Source organism: Citrus sinensis, chromosome 4 (assembly GCF_022201045.2).
Source record: "Citrus sinensis cultivar Valencia sweet orange chromosome 4, DVS_A1.0, whole genome shotgun sequence".
NCBI lineage: Eukaryota > Viridiplantae > Streptophyta > Magnoliopsida > Sapindales > Rutaceae > Citrus > Citrus sinensis.
Genome location: NC_068559.1, coordinates 20,131,949 through 20,151,493, shown reverse-complemented (window position 1 = coordinate 20,151,493; position 19,545 = coordinate 20,131,949). Strand labels below are relative to the sequence as shown.

General features: G+C 33.5%; 2 protein-coding genes across 3 annotated transcripts; both read right to left on the bottom strand.

The window, feature by feature from the left end:
* Positions 1-118: 118 nt before the first annotated feature.
* LOC102607757 (probable xyloglucan glycosyltransferase 6) lies at positions 119-5,216 on the bottom strand. Its single transcript, XM_006484803.4, has 5 exons — positions 3,929-5,216; positions 3,112-3,420; positions 2,110-2,400; positions 1,915-2,028; positions 119-1,200 (listed from the first exon to the last, which is right to left on the bottom strand). Exons 1-5 carry the CDS (start codon positions 4,664-4,666, stop codon positions 571-573), a joined length of 2,082 nt encoding a protein of 693 aa, XP_006484866.1. The 5' UTR covers positions 4,667-5,216; the 3' UTR covers positions 119-570.
* Positions 5,217-9,058: 3,842 nt separating this feature from the next.
* Positions 9,059-12,168, bottom strand: LOC102615527 (transcription factor bHLH62). 2 transcript variants are annotated; one of them, XM_015532152.3, is made up of 8 exons: positions 10,866-12,154; positions 10,552-10,767; positions 10,371-10,436; positions 10,197-10,265; positions 10,032-10,103; positions 9,721-9,942; positions 9,537-9,636; positions 9,059-9,446 (listed from the first exon to the last, which is right to left on the bottom strand). In XM_015532152.3, exons 1-8 carry the CDS (start codon positions 11,742-11,744, stop codon positions 9,409-9,411), a joined length of 1,662 nt encoding a protein of 553 aa, XP_015387638.1. In that variant the 5' UTR covers positions 11,745-12,154; the 3' UTR covers positions 9,059-9,408. The 2 variants fall into 2 exon arrangements, with proteins under 2 accessions (XP_015387638.1, XP_015387639.1); XM_015532153.2 differs by lacking the exon at positions 9,721-9,942 and having other exon boundaries at positions 10,866-12,168.
* Positions 12,169-19,545: the final 7,377 nt, after the last annotated feature.

Sequence of the window (19,545 nt, the reverse complement as noted above, 5' to 3'; positions counted from 1 at the left end):
GATAATTAAATCAGTTTTATTTTATTTTATTTATAATTAAACTAATTTTTTCTAATAAATTTGAAAATTTTGGAGAGACTATGAGAAAAAAACATTCGGAGAGGATTCTAATAAAAAAAAGCGAATGAAATTAACATTGATATTTAATCCGTTAAGTATTCAGTAGTGCAATGCACTCGATCTGTCTAACAAAAATAACAAAGAATGAAAAATGTTATAATTTGACAAGAAATTGCCTCAATTCACATTGGCAAACAAGTTTACATTTGTGATATTTGCCTACACGAACTGGCTGCACAGAAGAGAATCGAGTCTTTGGCATTAAAGTCTGAACGTAATTTCCTAATCTTCAGCATTTCTGAATTTTGAGTCGGCTTGACCTAACCACAGGCCAACAAAAATGATACGACAGTCGACAAAGTAAGTAAAACCAATACACTAAACATACAAGCCAAGCACAGGTGAATAGATTGCTTTGAGTAAGAGCCAAGAACTTCAATGGCTTAATTGTGTTGGAGGCCATCGAAGGACATTGCCAGTGGTCACCGTTCCAGTTTCCAGAAAAGAGCTCTAAGAACTCGTCGTATTCACCTGTTCTCCAATCAAATCGAGACCAACAAGAAGGAAAGAGATTCCCTGAAATAACAGGAAGTAGAAGTGCATCCCCTGTGCGGACAACAAACTTCTCACTGAGGCAGTTAACAAGATAAAAGCAAGAGCAAGTTCCTTTCTATACAGTTTGTTTCTTCTTTCGGTTTTTCTGGTTACACCTAGTCTATTCATCTGAGCGATGCCTGACTCTGAGGTAGACCTAGGAAAAGTAGAGTCCGATTCCTTTTCAGCAAAAGCAACAAGATCTGCTTCTGATGATCTTCCCAACTTTTTTGTAACTATCCACTCATAGGAACTTCCAAAACGGAACAATCCCGATATCATGGCATTAAACTTGGTCACTGACATGGTGTTTTCAAACAGAAGGTAAGGGACGATGAAAGGGAATGACCGTGGTGCTGGAAGAATATTCAAGATAGACATGAATCCAGGGACATATGAAACAACCCAAGCTGGTAATTCAGCTTCTGGGATGAACATGGTCAGAGGAAGAATGATGCAGAAGAGAGTAAATGAGTAGAAGGGCAAGACAAGCTTCCTTAGGAGAAAGAAAAGAAAGATCAGATTGGCTTTCTTGGCCCAACTCACCTGCAAGTGGTAAAAGTATCATTATCAGAATCCCATGCGTCAAACTTAAAACTACAGAGTGAAAGGCCACACAAAACATGTTAATAGTTTTATTACGACTTTAAATAATTTCAAACAGTTGCAACAAAATGTCAAGTTTCAGTATCAATGACCACAGGTAAACACAATTTGAAACATTGAAAAAAGAGGAAGTCCTATTGACCAGCATTCATATACCCATATGAGCTGGGAACTCAAATTCCTTGGTTCTCATATAGTGCTGTCACTGAGAATTGTTTACTGTTTTATTAATTCAAAAACAGACAAGCAGAAAAAGATTTAGAATTTTTTTGAAGTACTAAAGTTATGCAAGTAGAAATCAGGTTTTGAAAAGCACAAAATTCTTTCTCTAAATTAAAAAAAGAAAAACCTATTTCTCATATGAACTTATAAAAAATCTCTCAGAAACGATTTTCAAAATCAGACCCTGAACCGAACTTTAAAAATTGTACTTGATTTTTCCTTTTCGTTTTAGGAAAGTTCAAAACTTTTGCTTCACTTCTCTTAGCCAATGGAGGATCAAATATTCTCAGTTTCTTTCTCACAGAGAAAACAGTAAATCCTTGCCTACCTGTTTGTTCCATAAACGTTTTTCATTTTCAGGTCATCAAGGTTTCCTAGACTGCGGTGAATTGATTAACTCTCACATGTCTAAAATTATATTCAACTTCTTACCTTTGAACGGATAATGTCTATAAAGCACATTCGGAACAACTGCATGGGACCAGAATGCCAGCGATGCTGCTGTTTCTTGTATGCCTCGTATGATTCCGGAAGTTCACAAAGGCACTGCAAGGGGAAAAAAAAAGTCAAGGTAATTTTACCATCTAGTTTCACATAGAACTCCCCAAATGGTGATAAATTGCATACCTTTACATCATTCACATATACAAACTTCCATCCACAAAGGTGAGCACGGACAGCAATATCCATGTCCTCCACAGTTGTCCTATCCAACCAGCCACCACATTCCTCCAGGGCTTTAATTCTCCACACTCCAGCAGTCCCATTGAAACCAAAGAAATTGATGAATACTCCATTGACCTGTTGTTCAACCTCAAAGTGGAACGATAAGTTTATGTTCTGCAACCTTGTAAGCAAGTTCTCGTCCTTGTTTACAAAAGACCACCTTGTTTGGACCAATGCTAGATCATCATTCCCCTTCAATAAAGAAAAGGGAAAATATAAGATTCAGAAAGGTAAAACAGCGACAAATAAATCAACTTGTAAACTATTCAGTTTAGATAAAAGCAAAAATGAAACCAGGACAAATAGCTGATAGCTAAATAAACCTGAATTCTACAATACACAACTTGAATCTAGGACCATATTTTATACAGCTGGTGAAGTTAGTCAACTACTGGAACCAAAAACCTTCCATGACCAGAAGAATCATCAAGTTAATATATGAAATATAGTGGCCAAAGAACACAATAAGCATTGCGACAAGAACCAAGTCACAAACTGGCACCCTTGTCTGAATGCAATGTCTAAAACCAACATTAAATAACTAAACTTTGAACAAATTTTCATAAATTACCACAAAACCGCAATTTGATTGCCTTCCTGAAACACAGCATCAGCAGAGTCAAATTGGCAAACAAAGCTTTTGGAGTATTAGGCCTAATATTAGATGCACCAAGAAGTCAAAAAGACATTTATAAACACAATTAAAAAACTGCGAGCCTACCAACAAAATCACATGAATAAAGCGTAATCAGCACAAAGTGCCATATAGCAGAGTATGTTAATTATAACTCAAAAACATTTAACAAGTTCCAAGTCATAAAATATACATGAACCCTCAAAGTCCAAATGTTAAAACATTAATTAGTAAATAAACAGCAACATAGACATGGATTATAGAGTTACCTTGAAGTACGGAATTGTTTTCTTCAAGAAATCTGGTGTTGGCTGAAAATCTGCATCAAAGATTGCCACAAACTCGTAATCCTTCACATAATCACAGCCCATTGCAGAATTGAGATTCCCTGCCTTATAGCCTGATCGTATAAGACGATGCCTGTATATTATGTGAACCCCTCTTTGTTGCCATTTTAGAACTTCTGCCTTGATTAGGAGCTGCACATCTAAATCATCGGAATCATCAAGAATCTGTACAAGCATTCTCTCCTTTGGCCAGTCCTGTATACAAACAGCTGCAATAGATTGTCCATAAACCTGTGCGGCACCAATGAGCGCCACCATTGAGAGTTAGCAAAGGGAAAAATAAGAATTCATAAGAAAAGTATTCCTCACGTAGAAGAATTGCAAAATCTATGTACTATTACTCGAACGAGAAGCAGGCACGAAGCACATTCACGGCTAATCGAGCTACACTGGATCCAAGATAGCTTTCTATTCGGAAGAACTTAAGTTAGCAAAAAATTAAAGCATTAAACAACTGCACATGGGTTCCTATTTCTCCGATTGAGGCTCACACAATTAAAAAGAATCCCATGAGCATGCATTATATTATATTAATAAGTGCAGTGATATTCATATTAAAAAAAAAAAAAGGCAAAGCTCTAACGGAAACAATTGTTAATCACTTGATACGTTGTTTTGTCTCAGTAGTATTTTTCTATATATAATTAAATGGAGAATTATATTATAATATCAATTTAATTTTGACTAACTTAATCTAATTTACTCTCACGCTAAGGATTTGAAACCTACGTCTGCTTACCTCCCTCTCATTGCACATAGGGATCTGCACCAATACCATGGGATAATCCTCTAGATCTTCGTCATCCCCCTTTCCAACGGGATACGCCATCGCAGCCTTTGGTTTCACTTTCTTAAATTTGATCCACGCGCATCCGATCACCAACACCAGTCGATCCAGCGACTGTATCAGGAACAACACGATGCACGTGTGCCCCAAACTCTTCAACGGTGGGGCCAAGTAATCGGCCCTAACCTGCAACCACGTCGCGTACACGAACTCCACCATCAGCTCCGCGGTCTCCGCCGTCGGCGGGCTGAAATGCCATCCCTTGAAATATGCCGCCAGCTCGAAGCACAACAGCGAAATCACCAGAATCAGCATCCATTTTATGGCGCGGTAAAATCTCGAGTGCGACGAATCGGACGCCGACCGCGACTGGATTGTACGGACGACGTAGATTACTGCGTACACGACAGAATATGCTATTTGCTGTAATTTGAGCAGATAGATCCCGGAGAGTTGCCTCACGCTCCGTGCCCGCATTTCCTTGTCGACCGCTGGATCCGAACTCGGGTTCCGGATCTCAACGGTCAGGAAGGGGCTGTTTGGATGATGATGATTACTATTATTATTATTATTGTTATTTATATTGTCACTATTGGTGGTACATTCGTATTTCTCGGGAACGACGTCGTGGCCATTCTCTCTTTGTTTGTTCCACCAGTCCTGAAATTCATAGTTTGGTGGTCGCGGCATAGAAGTCAGAAGAAGAAATTGCGCTTCGAATTTGAGAATTGCTGTTATTGTTTATTCTGGCGCAACACAAGCGAAACAAGAAAATTCTTTTTATTTTAATGGAAAAAGATTTGATTTCATTTGGATTTTTCTTTTATTTTTTTTTTTTGTTCTGTTTTATTTGTTTGTTTTTTTAGGTTTTGTGTTGTGAGGTCTTCGTTTGTGAGTATGAGAGAGTGATCCGGAGGACGAGAGGCTCCGCTAAATTTAGAAAGAGAGCAACCAAATTTAGCGGAGCCATGCTACGCTTCAATTCGCGCGCTTTTTGTTTTTGTTGCGAGTGTTTTATTTTGTTGTCGTCATGGCAAGCAGGCCATTTGGCGCCTGATTTGGCATGAAGTAGTTAATACAGTTAATTATTTTTTTGGTTTGCTCTGTGGATAGGTCGTTGACGCTGAAACTGGGCCATTTTGTTTTAAATAAAGACTAACTGGGGTCACATTCTAATAAATCATATTTTAACTGTTAAATTTGTAAATAATTTTTGGATGTACGTAATCAAATCGTGAAGGTGCACTGCTCTTAAGCGAACAAGTCACACGAATATATGTGCAATTATGGACAGGATATCGTATAGCACAGTGCCACAGTCATGCAACGTGGGGAGATTGATGGGCAATTGGGCATAATGGTTAAGGATGCATTTGATATTGATATTGAACAACTGTAATTTAAAAGTTATAATATTAAAGTGTTTGATAAACACTAATTACTGTAACTTGAAAGTTATGTTGATATGATTTTTCACTTGTATAATAAAAAATATATTATTTTCTAATAAGTTTGTCAAAGTTATTATTTAAATTTTATATTTATTACATATTATTAATTTTTATTTTATACTTACAATTTTTTCCACAGCAGCTGTAACTTAAAAATTACAGTACCTCAATTCCAAACATGACCTAAGTAGTTTTTAGTTTAAAATTGGGTTATACAATATAGTATAAATTTACAGATGAATACGCGAGAAAAAGCCTATACAAAATTTATATTACAGTCCAAAGGTTAATCGCATTGACTTACCTTGATGTATTAAAATTAAAATCCAACCTCAACTTCCAATAAAAGAAAAATTATGTTTTCATGAATTAATATAAAATGCTCAAATCCTCAACCTAAAAATAAAGTGTTAGGCTTCCACAATTCAATTAAACAACTTTATTTATATTGTTCAACAATGTTCTGTGGGTACCAACTAATTTAATTGGTAAGATCTCGTACTTTGGTACTTTGAAATTAAGAGGTTTGATGTTCGAAACTTATAAGGATAGGAAGAGATTGAATTGCATTGGATATAAATAGCGAAAAATAAACTTTAGTATATGAGGCTTTATTGGATCATTTGTAGTTGACGCTCTGGACCAATATATGCTTGACCAATATGTATACTGAGGGGTGCAATCAGATTACAGGTGGAGGTACACAGACTGTAACCCATTTGTGATTTGTTCCGTTTCTGGTCAACTCATTGGCACTTGTCATTTATCAATTTTAGACTTTTCCCGTCAAAAAGATCTGTTGACAATTTCTAGACCATGTTCAATCGAACGGTGAGATCGCCATTCGAATACATCAAATTGATTACAAACAGCCAGATTCAAGCAAATATTTGATTGAAATCACTTTTCACAGAATTAGTTATTTTTCAAGATGATTTGATACAGCGGGATACACTGCTTATCTAAAGTCTGATTTTCATAATCAATACAAGAGAGAATTCTTTGAGGGCTATAAAGTCATTTAACTTCACTTTTCGTGAACATTTTTTTAGGCAGCTGCCAATTCACTAGCAGCAAACGTAATAGCTGTATGCTTTTTAGACCGTTTATAAAAATGAATGAGAGTGAGACTTTAGAACACAATTGCCCACGGTTTGATGTGATTCGGTGCACTAGTTAGACCATGGGCAATTAATTGAGTTTTGAAAAAATAAAATATAAATTAATTTGCCCACAGAAAACCTCTGTGCATTTCACACATAAAATTAAATTCGCAAATATCTTTGCTAGAAACCCAAGTGATGAAAGAAAATCTAGACATGATGGTGACATAAATAATAAAAAATAATAATAAAGAAAAATCATGACAAATTTTTATTGGAATTAGATGTGGAGAGAAGCTTTGAAATGCAGAAGATCACAAAACACGCTTACAGTTGGAGAGCATGAAATTAATAATGCATGGTTGGTGAAACAAATGATGGTTTTTTCTTTCTCAATTGCAAAGGAAAACACCAACCAAAGTTAAAAATTGGGACAAAAAGAAAGGTTACTAAGGGTGAAAGAAAGACAGACGCCCCCCCACAAGAAACGAAAAAGGGTGTGTTAGTAGAAATGGGAGACCTTTGTTGATAGGACACCTACCCTAATCATCATCGCCTATAATAACCCTGAAGATAATCATAGTTGTTAAGATCTATAATCCTAACCGTTCTTTCTTTCCTTTCATTTTTTAATTTTTGAAAGGGGACCTTGTTTTCGTGTCGTTTTGGTGGCATGATCTTGCTGCTGATTCGCGGAGACTCGAAGCTTTTCATTCCATGAAGGACGTGGATTTCAGGATTTGATAATGACAACTTAACCACAAAATTCCCTACCATAAGTAGTTTCTTCGAAGCATCATGCTAGCTTGATACATCATGTATTGTTGTAGTGTTCATATTTCTTCACTAAAAGTTGATACTAGAGCAGTGCAAAAGATTTTCTTGGTGTAGTTTAATAAATCTATTTTAAATTGCTATTGATTACGATGTTTACATTTCATTTATCTTATTTTTTTGTCCAATTCGAATAAAATTTCAACAAAAATTAGAGAATGACTATAATACAATCATTATATAATACACAATTCTCTGTTGTATAATACGACAGTTATATAATGCACAACTGTTAAGTTTTTAGTTGACCTCTCAAATTTTTGTTCTCGATTCTTAATTTATGATATATTATATAAGATATATGAAAACACGAAAATAATCAATAAAATTCTTACAGAATTATAAGGAAAAACTTAAAATTTTTAATAAGAATAAAGAATATTGTGACTATTATATATACCCTAAAAATAAATATACAATGAATTAACTTTGTATTCAAATGGAAGAATTTTTTTAACATTTTATATCACTAAATTATTTCTATTCATGTGAATGAGTTTCGGACCACACCACACACACACACACACATACATACATACATACATACATATATATATATATATATATATATATATATATATATATATATATATATAATAAGATTATAAGCACTACAAATCACTATACAATATAATGGGAAAAGTTTTTCCCAAAAACCAATCCAATAATAAATCATTAAACAGAAATAAAGACACCCTAAACCGTCATGGATAAGTTAAAAAAGAAAAAAAAAAAACAAGGGGAAAGCTTAAAAAATCAATCCCTAGACACGTCGCAAAATGATTGGGCCTTTTTAAACTTTCTCTACGACGGGACTGTCACATGAACATTTTCAATTCCACTAGTATTTAATTATATGTTAATGTATGTAACTACTCTAAATACAACTCCCACATTCAAAGAATCTTTCTGATGATTAAACTAACAATAATTTGCAGAGCAATAATACACAAACCAGAATTAAAAAATAACTAAGGCTGCAATGCAGAAATCTTTTTTTGAACCCCAGAAACTGGATTTTTTTACCAACCACCTCTCATATCATGAAAAAGATTAATTTTTTAATTTTTTTTAAAAGGGTATCTTTCCATACCTGAACTCCACTACAATAACCCTTTTTTTTTTTAACAATTGAAAAATGTATTTAAAAAGTAATGATAAAGCTCAATGATTCATTGGGTCTAGTCAGAATCTCACCACTGCCAACCTGGGATTCTTTTGTTGCTGCTTAATATATTTTGTAGTGCAAAAAAGAAAATTAAAAAAAAAAATTGTTTAAAAGTAGTAGTTACAACTTCTAACTTATGATTGATTGATTTTTAATCCTGTACAGTGAAAAGGAACAGAAGGTTCTGTTTCTGGTTAAATTTTATCAAAATTACAGGAAGCCAAGATCTGGCAGAAATCATTTTGTTGACCCCAGCTGAAGATAATCTATGTCTGAATCACCCAAAACCAATGTCATAATCACTCAAAATTACTGACTTTTGACATATCTGAAAGGTCCAGCAAATACAGCTGGTTAACACTAGTAAGAATCAAATCCGCTAGATTACGCGATCTAACAATGCTTAATTGATGTGACACATACAAAAAGATTAGCAAGAAAAATATTGTTGTGAAATTTGTAATTGATTTGATGATGATAATGTTGTTGCTGAACATTGAAGTGAAATATATCCAACAAAGTGGAAAGCAGAAGATAGTGAAAGCTTTGTTTCTAATTAGCATTATATCTTACATTCAGTAGTAGAAGCGGAGCTATAAGAATTTGCAGTGAAAGTTACAGAATTTCTTTTCTAGGATTTGACAGTGGATACTTGTAAGAAAATACTCCACAAAAAAAGTGGGAAAAAAATTAGAATACAAAGTCATTGCAGAAACTAAAAGCTGAAAGAAATGACCAAAAAACGAAACATAAAAAATGCCCTCTTCATTAGACCTAGAGATAAATTGGTTCCGTGGTTCTTGTGCTGGTCCAAATTAGATATCTTGTATATACAGCTGCCTTTTTTAATTCCTTATGGACCCAAAAGAATTGTGATTAAAGCTCAGCTTTCATGTGGGGCGCTTGATTTGAACCTGCACTTAAAATAAGCGCTTATCATCAATCAAATCTGATGCTTGAAAAGAACTATCAAGGATTTGATTTTCTAGTGAATAGTCCCTTACCATGAAAGCTCTGCGACTGTAATGACGTTTCGCTGTTCGGATTTTGTCCAAAACCCATCTGAACAATGCTTTGCAGATCATCCTCACCGAAATTTTGGAACTGTAGAAAGAAAAATTCGGTCAAAAATTTGTTACTTCTAATGACATATTTCCTATTTTCTGGTTGGTGTGAACACTAATTTACCTGAGGAATAGTTTCGGTAAATTGTTCGAGTTGAGGTAATTGCATGCTAAGGTTTCGGCATAGTGCATTATCTAATGGGTCCACTGGGCATTGGGTCATTGTCCCATTAGAAATATTGCCATGTAGTGCTGGATTTTGCTGGGGCTGGTGGCTGAAAAAGGCTGACGCCGAGGAATCTATTTGGAATATTGAATGTGGCAAAGGTTTGTTTGGCTGGTATATCTAAAAAAATACAAACAAAAATTCAACCATTGGAAGAAATAAAATAAATGTTAGAAAAGAAAGCTACTGCCGCAAGATAATAAACTTACATCCTTTGACATTAAAGCATCCACATTTAATTCCAGCCTGGTATTCACGGAAGCCAACTTCATAGACAGAAACTGCCGTTGAAAAAACTAAACTTACTAAGCAAGGTGGCTTAAATTTGAATACAAGATCATTAAAAAAAAAAGAAAAGATAAAAGCTTAATTACCTCAACTTGTCGTTGCAATGACTGGACATAGTTAATAATCTCGTCAAGCATAAGGGCTTTTCCGGTCACCTGAATTAAAAAAATCCGATGTCAAATTAGTGACAAAAAAAATCTCACATGCTGTTAAACTTCTTAAAGTTCAAATTTACAATTTTTTTTTCCTTTTACACTCACCTTATTGCAACCGGGCACGAGGTCTTGGAGAAGCTTCATTCTTTCGCTAATCTTCTCTCTTCGGACCTGACAATTAGTGACATGATATATGCAACATCAATATCAATTAATGCAAAGGCCTTTAACGGGCACGCTAATTAAATGTTGTGTTGAGAGAGAATTGGCATTTTGTGATTCTCACTCTTTCAGCTAGGCTGTGACTGTCAGTAGCTTGACCTCTTCTTGCTCTAACATGAATGTAATCCTTCGGAGGCTCCGGTGGCTTTGCGTTATTAGCCTTGGCTTGTTTGTCATCCCCCTCATCCTCTGCTTTAACGGCGCCGTTTCCATTTGCCTTCCCTTCATTCGGCTTACATCTCTTGTTCTTTGAACTTTCACTAGCATTAGCTTCAGCCTCCTGGAAATTAAGACAAAGTTCCCAGTTATACACATGAAACAAGACAACGGAAATTGGGATGATTTTGACTTTTTGTGGTACCACTAATTAGCACTTGCCTTTGTTGTATTATTGACTGATGGAGATGCTGCAGTTTCTTTTCCTTTTCCTTTGGAGACAGCTTTTCTTTTCCTGGAATTGAAGTCATTTGGAACTTGTTCAGAAACAGAGGATTCTTCCTGAGAATTGGCCAATTCAGATCTGTCCTGAGGACTCTTGTTCCCAGTAGCTTGAGCTTGAGATCCAAGTACCTTGAGAGAAGGGCTACTCGAAACACGCGGCAGCTTCTCATTGGCCGTCATTGGATTTGGATTATTGTTAGATCTACTGAGACCAAACTGATCAGGGTTGTGATTTGGAACGAACTGGCCGGTGCTTCTGCCGTTGAAACTCCTGCTGCCAAACCGAGAAAACCTGGCTGCCCTTTCAGCAAATCCGGGATCAGCTGAGAATTCAGCCACGCTGGAATTCAAAGGCATTGAATTTCCCAAACTCATTGGCAAATTTAGCTTAGGTGGGGAATTCAAAGGAGTCGTGTAACATGAAGCGTTGGTGCTGCTACTGCCATTATTGTTGTTACTATTGTTGTTAATATAAGGAGCCAAAGAATTTGGTGTGATCTCACCGGCGCCGGAGTTATTACCAATGTTACCCAACTTCCCTATCAGTTCCCTGATCACAGAGCTCTCATTAGAAATGTTTGAATTTGATGCCGCCGGTGAAGATACTATTGAACTCAGAGCTGAGTCAAATTGGAGACTGTGATCCGTTGACTTTTCCCAGTTGTTTGGATTGAAAAAGCAATCCGAGGACTGCTCTGATGAGCAATTCATCATCTCATTTGTTGCTTGAATTTGAATTTCCATGGCAGCTGAAGGCCAAATGGGCATTGCTACCGGCGCAGGGATTCCTGCATTTAGAAAGAACTCGTTCTCCATGAAACAAGAAAAAAAACGAACAGATAAACAATTGCTTCAAAATGAGGTTTTAGCTTAGCTTAGATTATAGAAAAGATATAGGACTCAATTTAATGATAATGATTTATATAGTGAAATGAATAAGAAGCAAAGAAAGTGAAGGGGGTGATTGATGTTTTGGGTGAATTGTGCGATCAATATGATTGCATTTGATTGAAAAAAAAAAAAAAGGAAAATGAAAATAAGTTTGGTGAAGAAAAAATGCTACGCAAAAGCAAAGAGAAAGAGGGAAAGGGGAAAGAGTTGGGAGTTGTGATGGAGTTAAATAGAAGAGAAAACACAAAAGAAAAGGTGTTGTTTGACCTTTTTTTATTTTATTAAAAAGAAAAAAAAATTAGTAATTTCGTTCTCTTCTCATCTCTGTCTTTCTCCGTAAAAAGCGGAGAGAGAGCTGTTAATGTTGCCGGCACGTTAAAGCACCTACTAATATCTATATCTCATTTCCGTCTCTTGAAATACTCAAGTCTCTTCTCTTCGTCACCATCAAACCTTTGAAAAAATTGAAGGCATGTTTACCATTCATAGTCTTCGGTTAAAAAAAATTATTGTAGTGGTTAAAGATCCAATGAGAAAATTTTTTAAATGTAAAGTAATTGGTCATATTAGTCTCATTCGGAACATAACTAGTAACTTTAGAGACACAATCTCTTTTGCATATATTTGATAATTTTACGAAATAAGAGTTATAATAATATTTTTAAACTTAAATTAGTAATATTTAGAGAGTAAATAATATGCTTCTATTATATTTTAGTTATATTTTGTATGAACATCCATTTTAATTTATTTTTAATAAATTAATTTGTTTTAGAATTATTTGTGATTAGATTATATGCATAATTGTAGGTGATCGAAAACTCAAGTTTTAAGAAAAGAATGCTGTTGCAACAAATTTGCAGAGACTGGTCAATAAGAATTGTTACTCCTGCTACACTTCCAATAGGATAAATGGCACTTGCTGTAAAAAACTCCAGGGCCTCCCTTACTTCTGTCTATCATATCGGGTACTCGAGCCGTTAACAATCCATAGGTCAATTTCGGGCATTGAGCTCATTTATCATAAGTATAGAGTTGGGAGAGCAAGATAGAGACAAATACCCAATGGGCGGTGAAAAAGCCTACCTAACTAAGTTGATGTATTTGCAGAGTTCTAATTGAAACAAGTCTGGATCAGTGAAAATGTTGTAGCCCTTGCTTTAGCAATCATGGAGTGATGACAGACTAGATTTTGCACAAGATAAATAACATATTACGATCTAAAGTTTCCTAAAATGGAGGAGACGCGTCACATACTTTTGGTTGCCCTAATTCTAAGTTATAAAAGAAACACACATTAAAAGAAAGAAAGAGAGTCGTCACTCAAAAGGATAAAACCGCAAAGAAACAACAAGAAAACAGAAATCAAGAGATAGATTGGAGGCTGTAATAGGGGAGAAATTGCAGAGGTCAATCGAAAATCAGTTCTTTTTCTTATCTTCTTGTTTTCTATTTATTTATGGAGATGTATTTGATGATTGAACTAATTTTATTTACTATTTTTATCGCAAAGTATGAACTAAATTATATTATGGTTGAGTGATAAATGATCTTAATGGATACTTGACTTACATATGAGTGTTGCTCTGTATTTGCTATAGCATTTTGTCTTAATTGTATTTATTTTAATTTCCTATTTCGGCTGACCATCCATTTAGTGGATACTAATTAAGAAAGAGCCTCAGAAAAGTCTAATTTAGTGGATCTCATTAAGACAATACTTGGTTTTATATTGAGTTTCCCAAGTTGAGTAAATCTCAATTTGAATAGGGTCATATTTGATCTAAAATTAGTGATGAACTAAACATAAAAATTCACCTTGTAGGGTAAATGAAACTTAGATCATGTAATGTTATACTTAATGTTGGCGTAACAATTGGTCACTGTTATGTTGCATTAGATATAAGATATTTAACATGTGACAGCTGATGATGCATGATGGATTCTGCCCAGTGTTGCAGTAGATGTTGTAGCAACGATACTATAATTGAAAAATAGTCAATGCCATTAAGTGAGTTTATTTACTCAAATACTTCATTTCCATTGGTTACATCCTTATGTTTGACGTGAGAATTTTTTTATTGCATTTTTATTTTAATTAATTTATTAGTTTCATAAATTGTCTTATTTAATTTATAACAAATTGCATTGTTAAGGTTGTTGTCGTAAATTTGATAACATCAATCCAAGTGGAGACGATCTGAACATTTATTAATATATTACTTGTTGTGTACACTTGCATATTATATCGATGTTGATTGGATCAAATACTACATGAAGAATTTATTCGATGTCTATTTATCAATGTGTCTAATTCCCAACCATTTATTTGTAAGTCACTTATAAGATAAGATGGGAGCTAAGGACCTAGTTAAGTGATTTTTTAACAGTTTTATTTAACTGACAACCGAATTTAAATCTAAAAGAAGGTAAGGGCTTAAAAAATTGATTTGTGCTTTGCCATCCTTTTGACATATAAGATAATTATCTTATAGTAATGCTACAACTCAAAAACTTCGTGGGGAATTTCTCGCTAGTTTTTAAAATTTAACATTATAAAGTATTTTCATCAGGAGACAAATTGGACTTGCTACAGACACCTGAGAGACCTCTACAAGGCAGGCTAAAAGAGTAAGAGGACAAGAAGCAAAGAGTCATACTTTCGTTTCTTTGTTGATATTCGTTCCCCATAAATTACCTTCAATTATCAGAATTAAAACAATTAAGGACAAAAAAAAAAAAGACTATACTTGTTTGCCCCAAGAGATTTTGAATAAGAATTTGTAATCTTCAAAGAATTCCACAAATCGAATCCAAATGTGTACCTACAAAAGGTACTTCGATTCTCAAACTAGTGTTTGTTAAGGAGAATTTATGATTTGAAAATTTACGGTGATTATTCATGAAATTAGTTAAAGAACCCCTCTCGATTCTTTAGGCCTCTATTTATAGATCGAGGTACGCTAAGTTGGCAGAAGATTTCGTTTTGGATCTAAATCTCCATCATTCGTCTCTTTCGTTTAATGTGCACAATTAGATCTAATAATTGTTTTTATCTGTATGTGAGTTTCTCACGTGTGATTTTTTTTTTCGACATTCTTTCATTTGTTTTATTTTTTAAAAAAATTCAATGACGGTGGTGACTCCTACATATCCAAGTCAATTTTTTTAGCTTGAAAGCTTTGGTCTAATTTCTAAGTCCAACGTGTGCAGAAAGAACCATACCGGCATCGGCAGAAGCAAGCAGCTGCAGGGTAAATTGAATTGTATGAGCACAAATTTCATCTCTTCGGGCTTCGGCATTGGCTTCAGAATAAAGATCTGGGTACCACTGAAATTGCTTCGGGGTCATTCGCTAAGGGACCAACATTATTTAACCTCATATATATATATATTTGTATTTGTATTTATTTTATTTTGAATACATGGATTTTGTTCATTTTTGGCAATGGCCATTTTTCCCATTCCTTGGCACAATCAAATGATCAGCTTACAAATTCAACCCACTTCTCTGTTCCTTGCTCTTTAGGCAACATTTACTAGCCATTTGCCAGCCGCTATCTCGGGCTTTGTACTCTTGTCTTATTGGCCTTCAATAAAGATTGGTAGTCCCTCTTAATTTTTATTGTTATTTTTAATAGGTTTATACAAGACGGTTATTATATTATTTTCTTATGCACTTTTTTTTTTTCAAAAGCATCCTAAAATGTTTGTTTGATTCCCAAAGCCAATGTATATTTTTATCTCAATTCTGGACAAAATTAACTAAGCAAATATGCACATTACAATAAGATATTTTTAACCATCAGAAAATGATATAGTGGGCCATTTGCCACACCATTTGAGAGCGTCGAGTCCAACAAATGTTTGAACTCTTTTTTTTTCTCTAAATTTATCGGGTAGGAGTACATATTCCACCTACTGATGTGAGTAAAATAAGATATCCCCTAATATTAGAATTAGAATATAAATCTAAACTGTGAAATAAAAGACTTGATCTAAAATAGTCTAAGGTGACGTTTGTTTTTTAGTTTAAATACATTTGAATTAGTCTGAATTATTAATATAAATAAAATTTTGCATATGAATTATGTGTTCTTTTTTGGCCTGAATTACTAAAAATAAATATTAAGCTGTTTTTTAACTTAAAAATCTGAAAATTAATACTTTTACATTTGTGCCCTTACAAATTATAAATGTTAAAAAAATAATAAATATCTCAAAGAACTTAAATAATAAATTATATAATATATTATCATAATATATAATAGAGCCCTTTATATTCTACAATAGTATGTTAATCAATTTTATTGTATTTGATGTTGTTTTTAGATGAAAAATATTCATAAAAAATTATGAAAATAGATCATGCTAATTTGAAGATGATGATGATGATAATAATAATAATAATAATAATAATAATAATAATAATAACCTACCACTATATTATCACAAGTTTTAGAGATAGGTAATAATGCTAATTATTAAATTTTATTTAGGTAAAGATGAAAATTAATTAATTAGACAAGGATATTTTGGAAGATTTCTTTTAATGGCATTATTTAGACTTCTTAGATTAAGTAAAAAGCTAAAAAAAGTTGGTTTAATAACTTGATAACTATAATGATTGAAAATTTTTACTATGTTGACAAAACAAATGGATTTGATGACTTCATTGATTAAAATTAAGTTAATTAAGTCATCAAGTAAAAAAAAAACCCTCAATAAATTTCTAATTGTGAATATCAATACATTTATGATTGTAATAGAAGTATAACAAAAACAAAAACAAAAAAACCATTAGAAAACAAGTTTGATGACATCAAAATGGTCTCAAAAAAACAAATTTAATCTTAAAAGCTATCATAACACCTTATTATTAGTTGGGTCTTCCTAATTATGTTTAATTTAATTTACGTACATCCATCCACTGACCCACCTGATTTTACTGTTTTGATACTTATTTTTGTAAAAAAAAAAACATTCTAATTGTAAGTTACAATAAGTATATCTTAGAAAACCCCATTAACTCCAACTTGAATTTTGATAGGAATATTAACTACATTGGTCCTACAAAGCTACCCTAATCTATTAGTCAAGGTAAAATCTACCAAGAATATCACGTAGGGTTTTTGTTCCTTCTTTCTGTTTTTTTCTTACTAGATTTAAAAAAAAAAAAAAAGTTTCACAAGATTCGATGTAATGTAGGAAAGTTAGCATCCAAGTGGGATGGGTGGTTAATTCCATTGTAAAAATTCATTCTCCCCCTTCTACTTACATTATCTTATCTTTTAATCTCCCCTTATTCGGATAATTAATAATCAAGAAAGGCCTAATTAATTTAAATTAAATGTGGCAATCACTGGAGTCAACAATTGACGTTGCTTGGTTACAAGTCAAAGTAAAATTAAATACAAAGTTGTATGATCTTTGATTGGTCGGTTAATTTTTTATCTGATTCTTAACCAAAAAAAAAAAATTTAAAATTAATTAATTAATTAATGATATTCTTGAACGTGTTTGGGCTCAGTCAATCATTGCATTAAATTCCCATCTCGCCAGTTTGCTCGGGTTTGGTCGGGTTCACACACCAGGCCGACTTAATTTTTTTAAAAAACTTAAAAATTAAAATTGTCTTGGCTCACTTTCTCATAAGCTCCAAAGACTATTGCCAATTCATAGCAGTATTTACAATTGCAGCGGGCTAAGTTACAGATGTAACTTACAGATCCAGCTTTAGCCAACCCCCATTACTTGCATTTGCATGGTTTTTCTCACTCCTCAGGACACTTGTGCTCTTCCCATTGGGGTGTATGTTAATTAACATAGCAACCTCCCAATTGTATTTTACACGATGTTCAGCATGCACGAATCAAAGGTGCAAAAGAGTCGAATAAATAAGTTGTCTAATCATGACTAGCTTCCAAATTTTAAATACTCTTCCTAATTTATTTAATTCCTCATTAGCAATGATTATATATATAATCTTTATCAAATGCATATGTTTGTATTTCTAAAATACGAGATAGAACAGACTGCTTGTTAGCGACTAATTATACAAAAGTAATTGCAGGTAGGAGCAGAAGCTAGAAACTCTAGTTGCAAGGGCTGCAAGAAAAATGTAAAATAATAATAATAATAATAATAATAATAATAATAATAATAACAATTTATTAACATAATTTAAAAATAATATATTTCAAAAAAAGAAATTATGTTAATATGTTCATCTTTCAATCAACTTATTCATATTCTATGAAAGTATTTAGTCAAATAAGATTTAGAAATATAAAAAAAAAAACAACAACAAATCTATAAAACTTCATTTGGATGTTCTTTTAAGAAAAAAAAATTATTCATTATTGACTTCTTAAAGGATAAAATAAAATATTACTTGCCTCTTTGGTGTTGTTTAGTGTTGAATGTTAGAAAATGTATATTTATAAAGGAGAAAATCGTCATTTTACATTACAAGTCTTACTAACACCCTTATTTTTATGTATTTAAGTCTCTTGTGATTTAATTATGTGTGTTTTATTTTAATTAAGTATTTTATATATTTTAGGGGCATCAAGGTTATTTCATAATAAACGAGAGATCAGACAGCAAAATGGACATCACTTTTGAACTCAGGACAATCGAAAACCTTAGGAGGAGCATAAAAGGAAAAATGACACTGTTCACATGTACGGTACTGTCTCATGTTACTGCTCACGACATTGTTCACATACACGAAACGATGACGTGGCATTAACTGGTGATGTGGCATTGACTGATGAGGTGTCACGATTCTATTGGACTAAAACTCTTATGTATTGTTGATTGGTGACATGCTAGCATGTTAGTGGACTAAAAATCGTGCGTACGGTACATGCATATACATAGAATTATTTTCAACCAAACCGCGTCACTATTCAAGCCCCCTCATTGTTCATACCGCGTCACTATTCAAGCCGCCTCATTGTTCATACTGCGTCACTATTCAAACCGCGTGGTTAAACCGCATACTATTGACCGATGACGTGGCGAAATCCTGAGCGTCTAAATTATTTTTAATCCGATGGCCATGATTTACTCAATGTATCTATAAAAAGGGGGCTCCCCCCCTTAATTTGATATTCCTGAATTCATTTTTGAGTTTCAATTTTCTGTAATTCCTTTTCCATTTTGTATTTTCTATGTATTTTAATAAATTCTCATTTTGCCTTTAGTTCAATTATGAGTGGCTAATTTTTTTTTAAGCTTGGGCTGAAGGTGAAGTCTCAACATGTGCCATGGGCTTTATTTGGTAAATTTATTTTCTCTTCCCCTCTAATTATTATGGATGTTTTGACTTTTCGTCGATAAATTGTAATAATGTTGTCTAGATACTGCACTGGTTTAGCCAGCTCCCTAGTACAAGCTTATTATTATTTAGCACGATAAGCCTTTAGCACCATATTGATTAGAGTGTGGTTCATGAGGAGTGAAAATCCCCTCATGATTTAATTGACATTAATAAAGAATATTTAGTCCATGATGCATGTTGATACAGATACCCAAGTGCTTATTTCAATAGATTTCGCTTTAATTTATTCCTGCCATTTTAATTTAAATTTTTGGATAATCTAAATCATTTCCACTACAAATCCAATCACCCACTTAGAAAATTAATTCTATACTTAATTAAAATTCACCTCCTCGTGGGATCGACACTAGTCACCTTTAATATATTCTATAATAGATT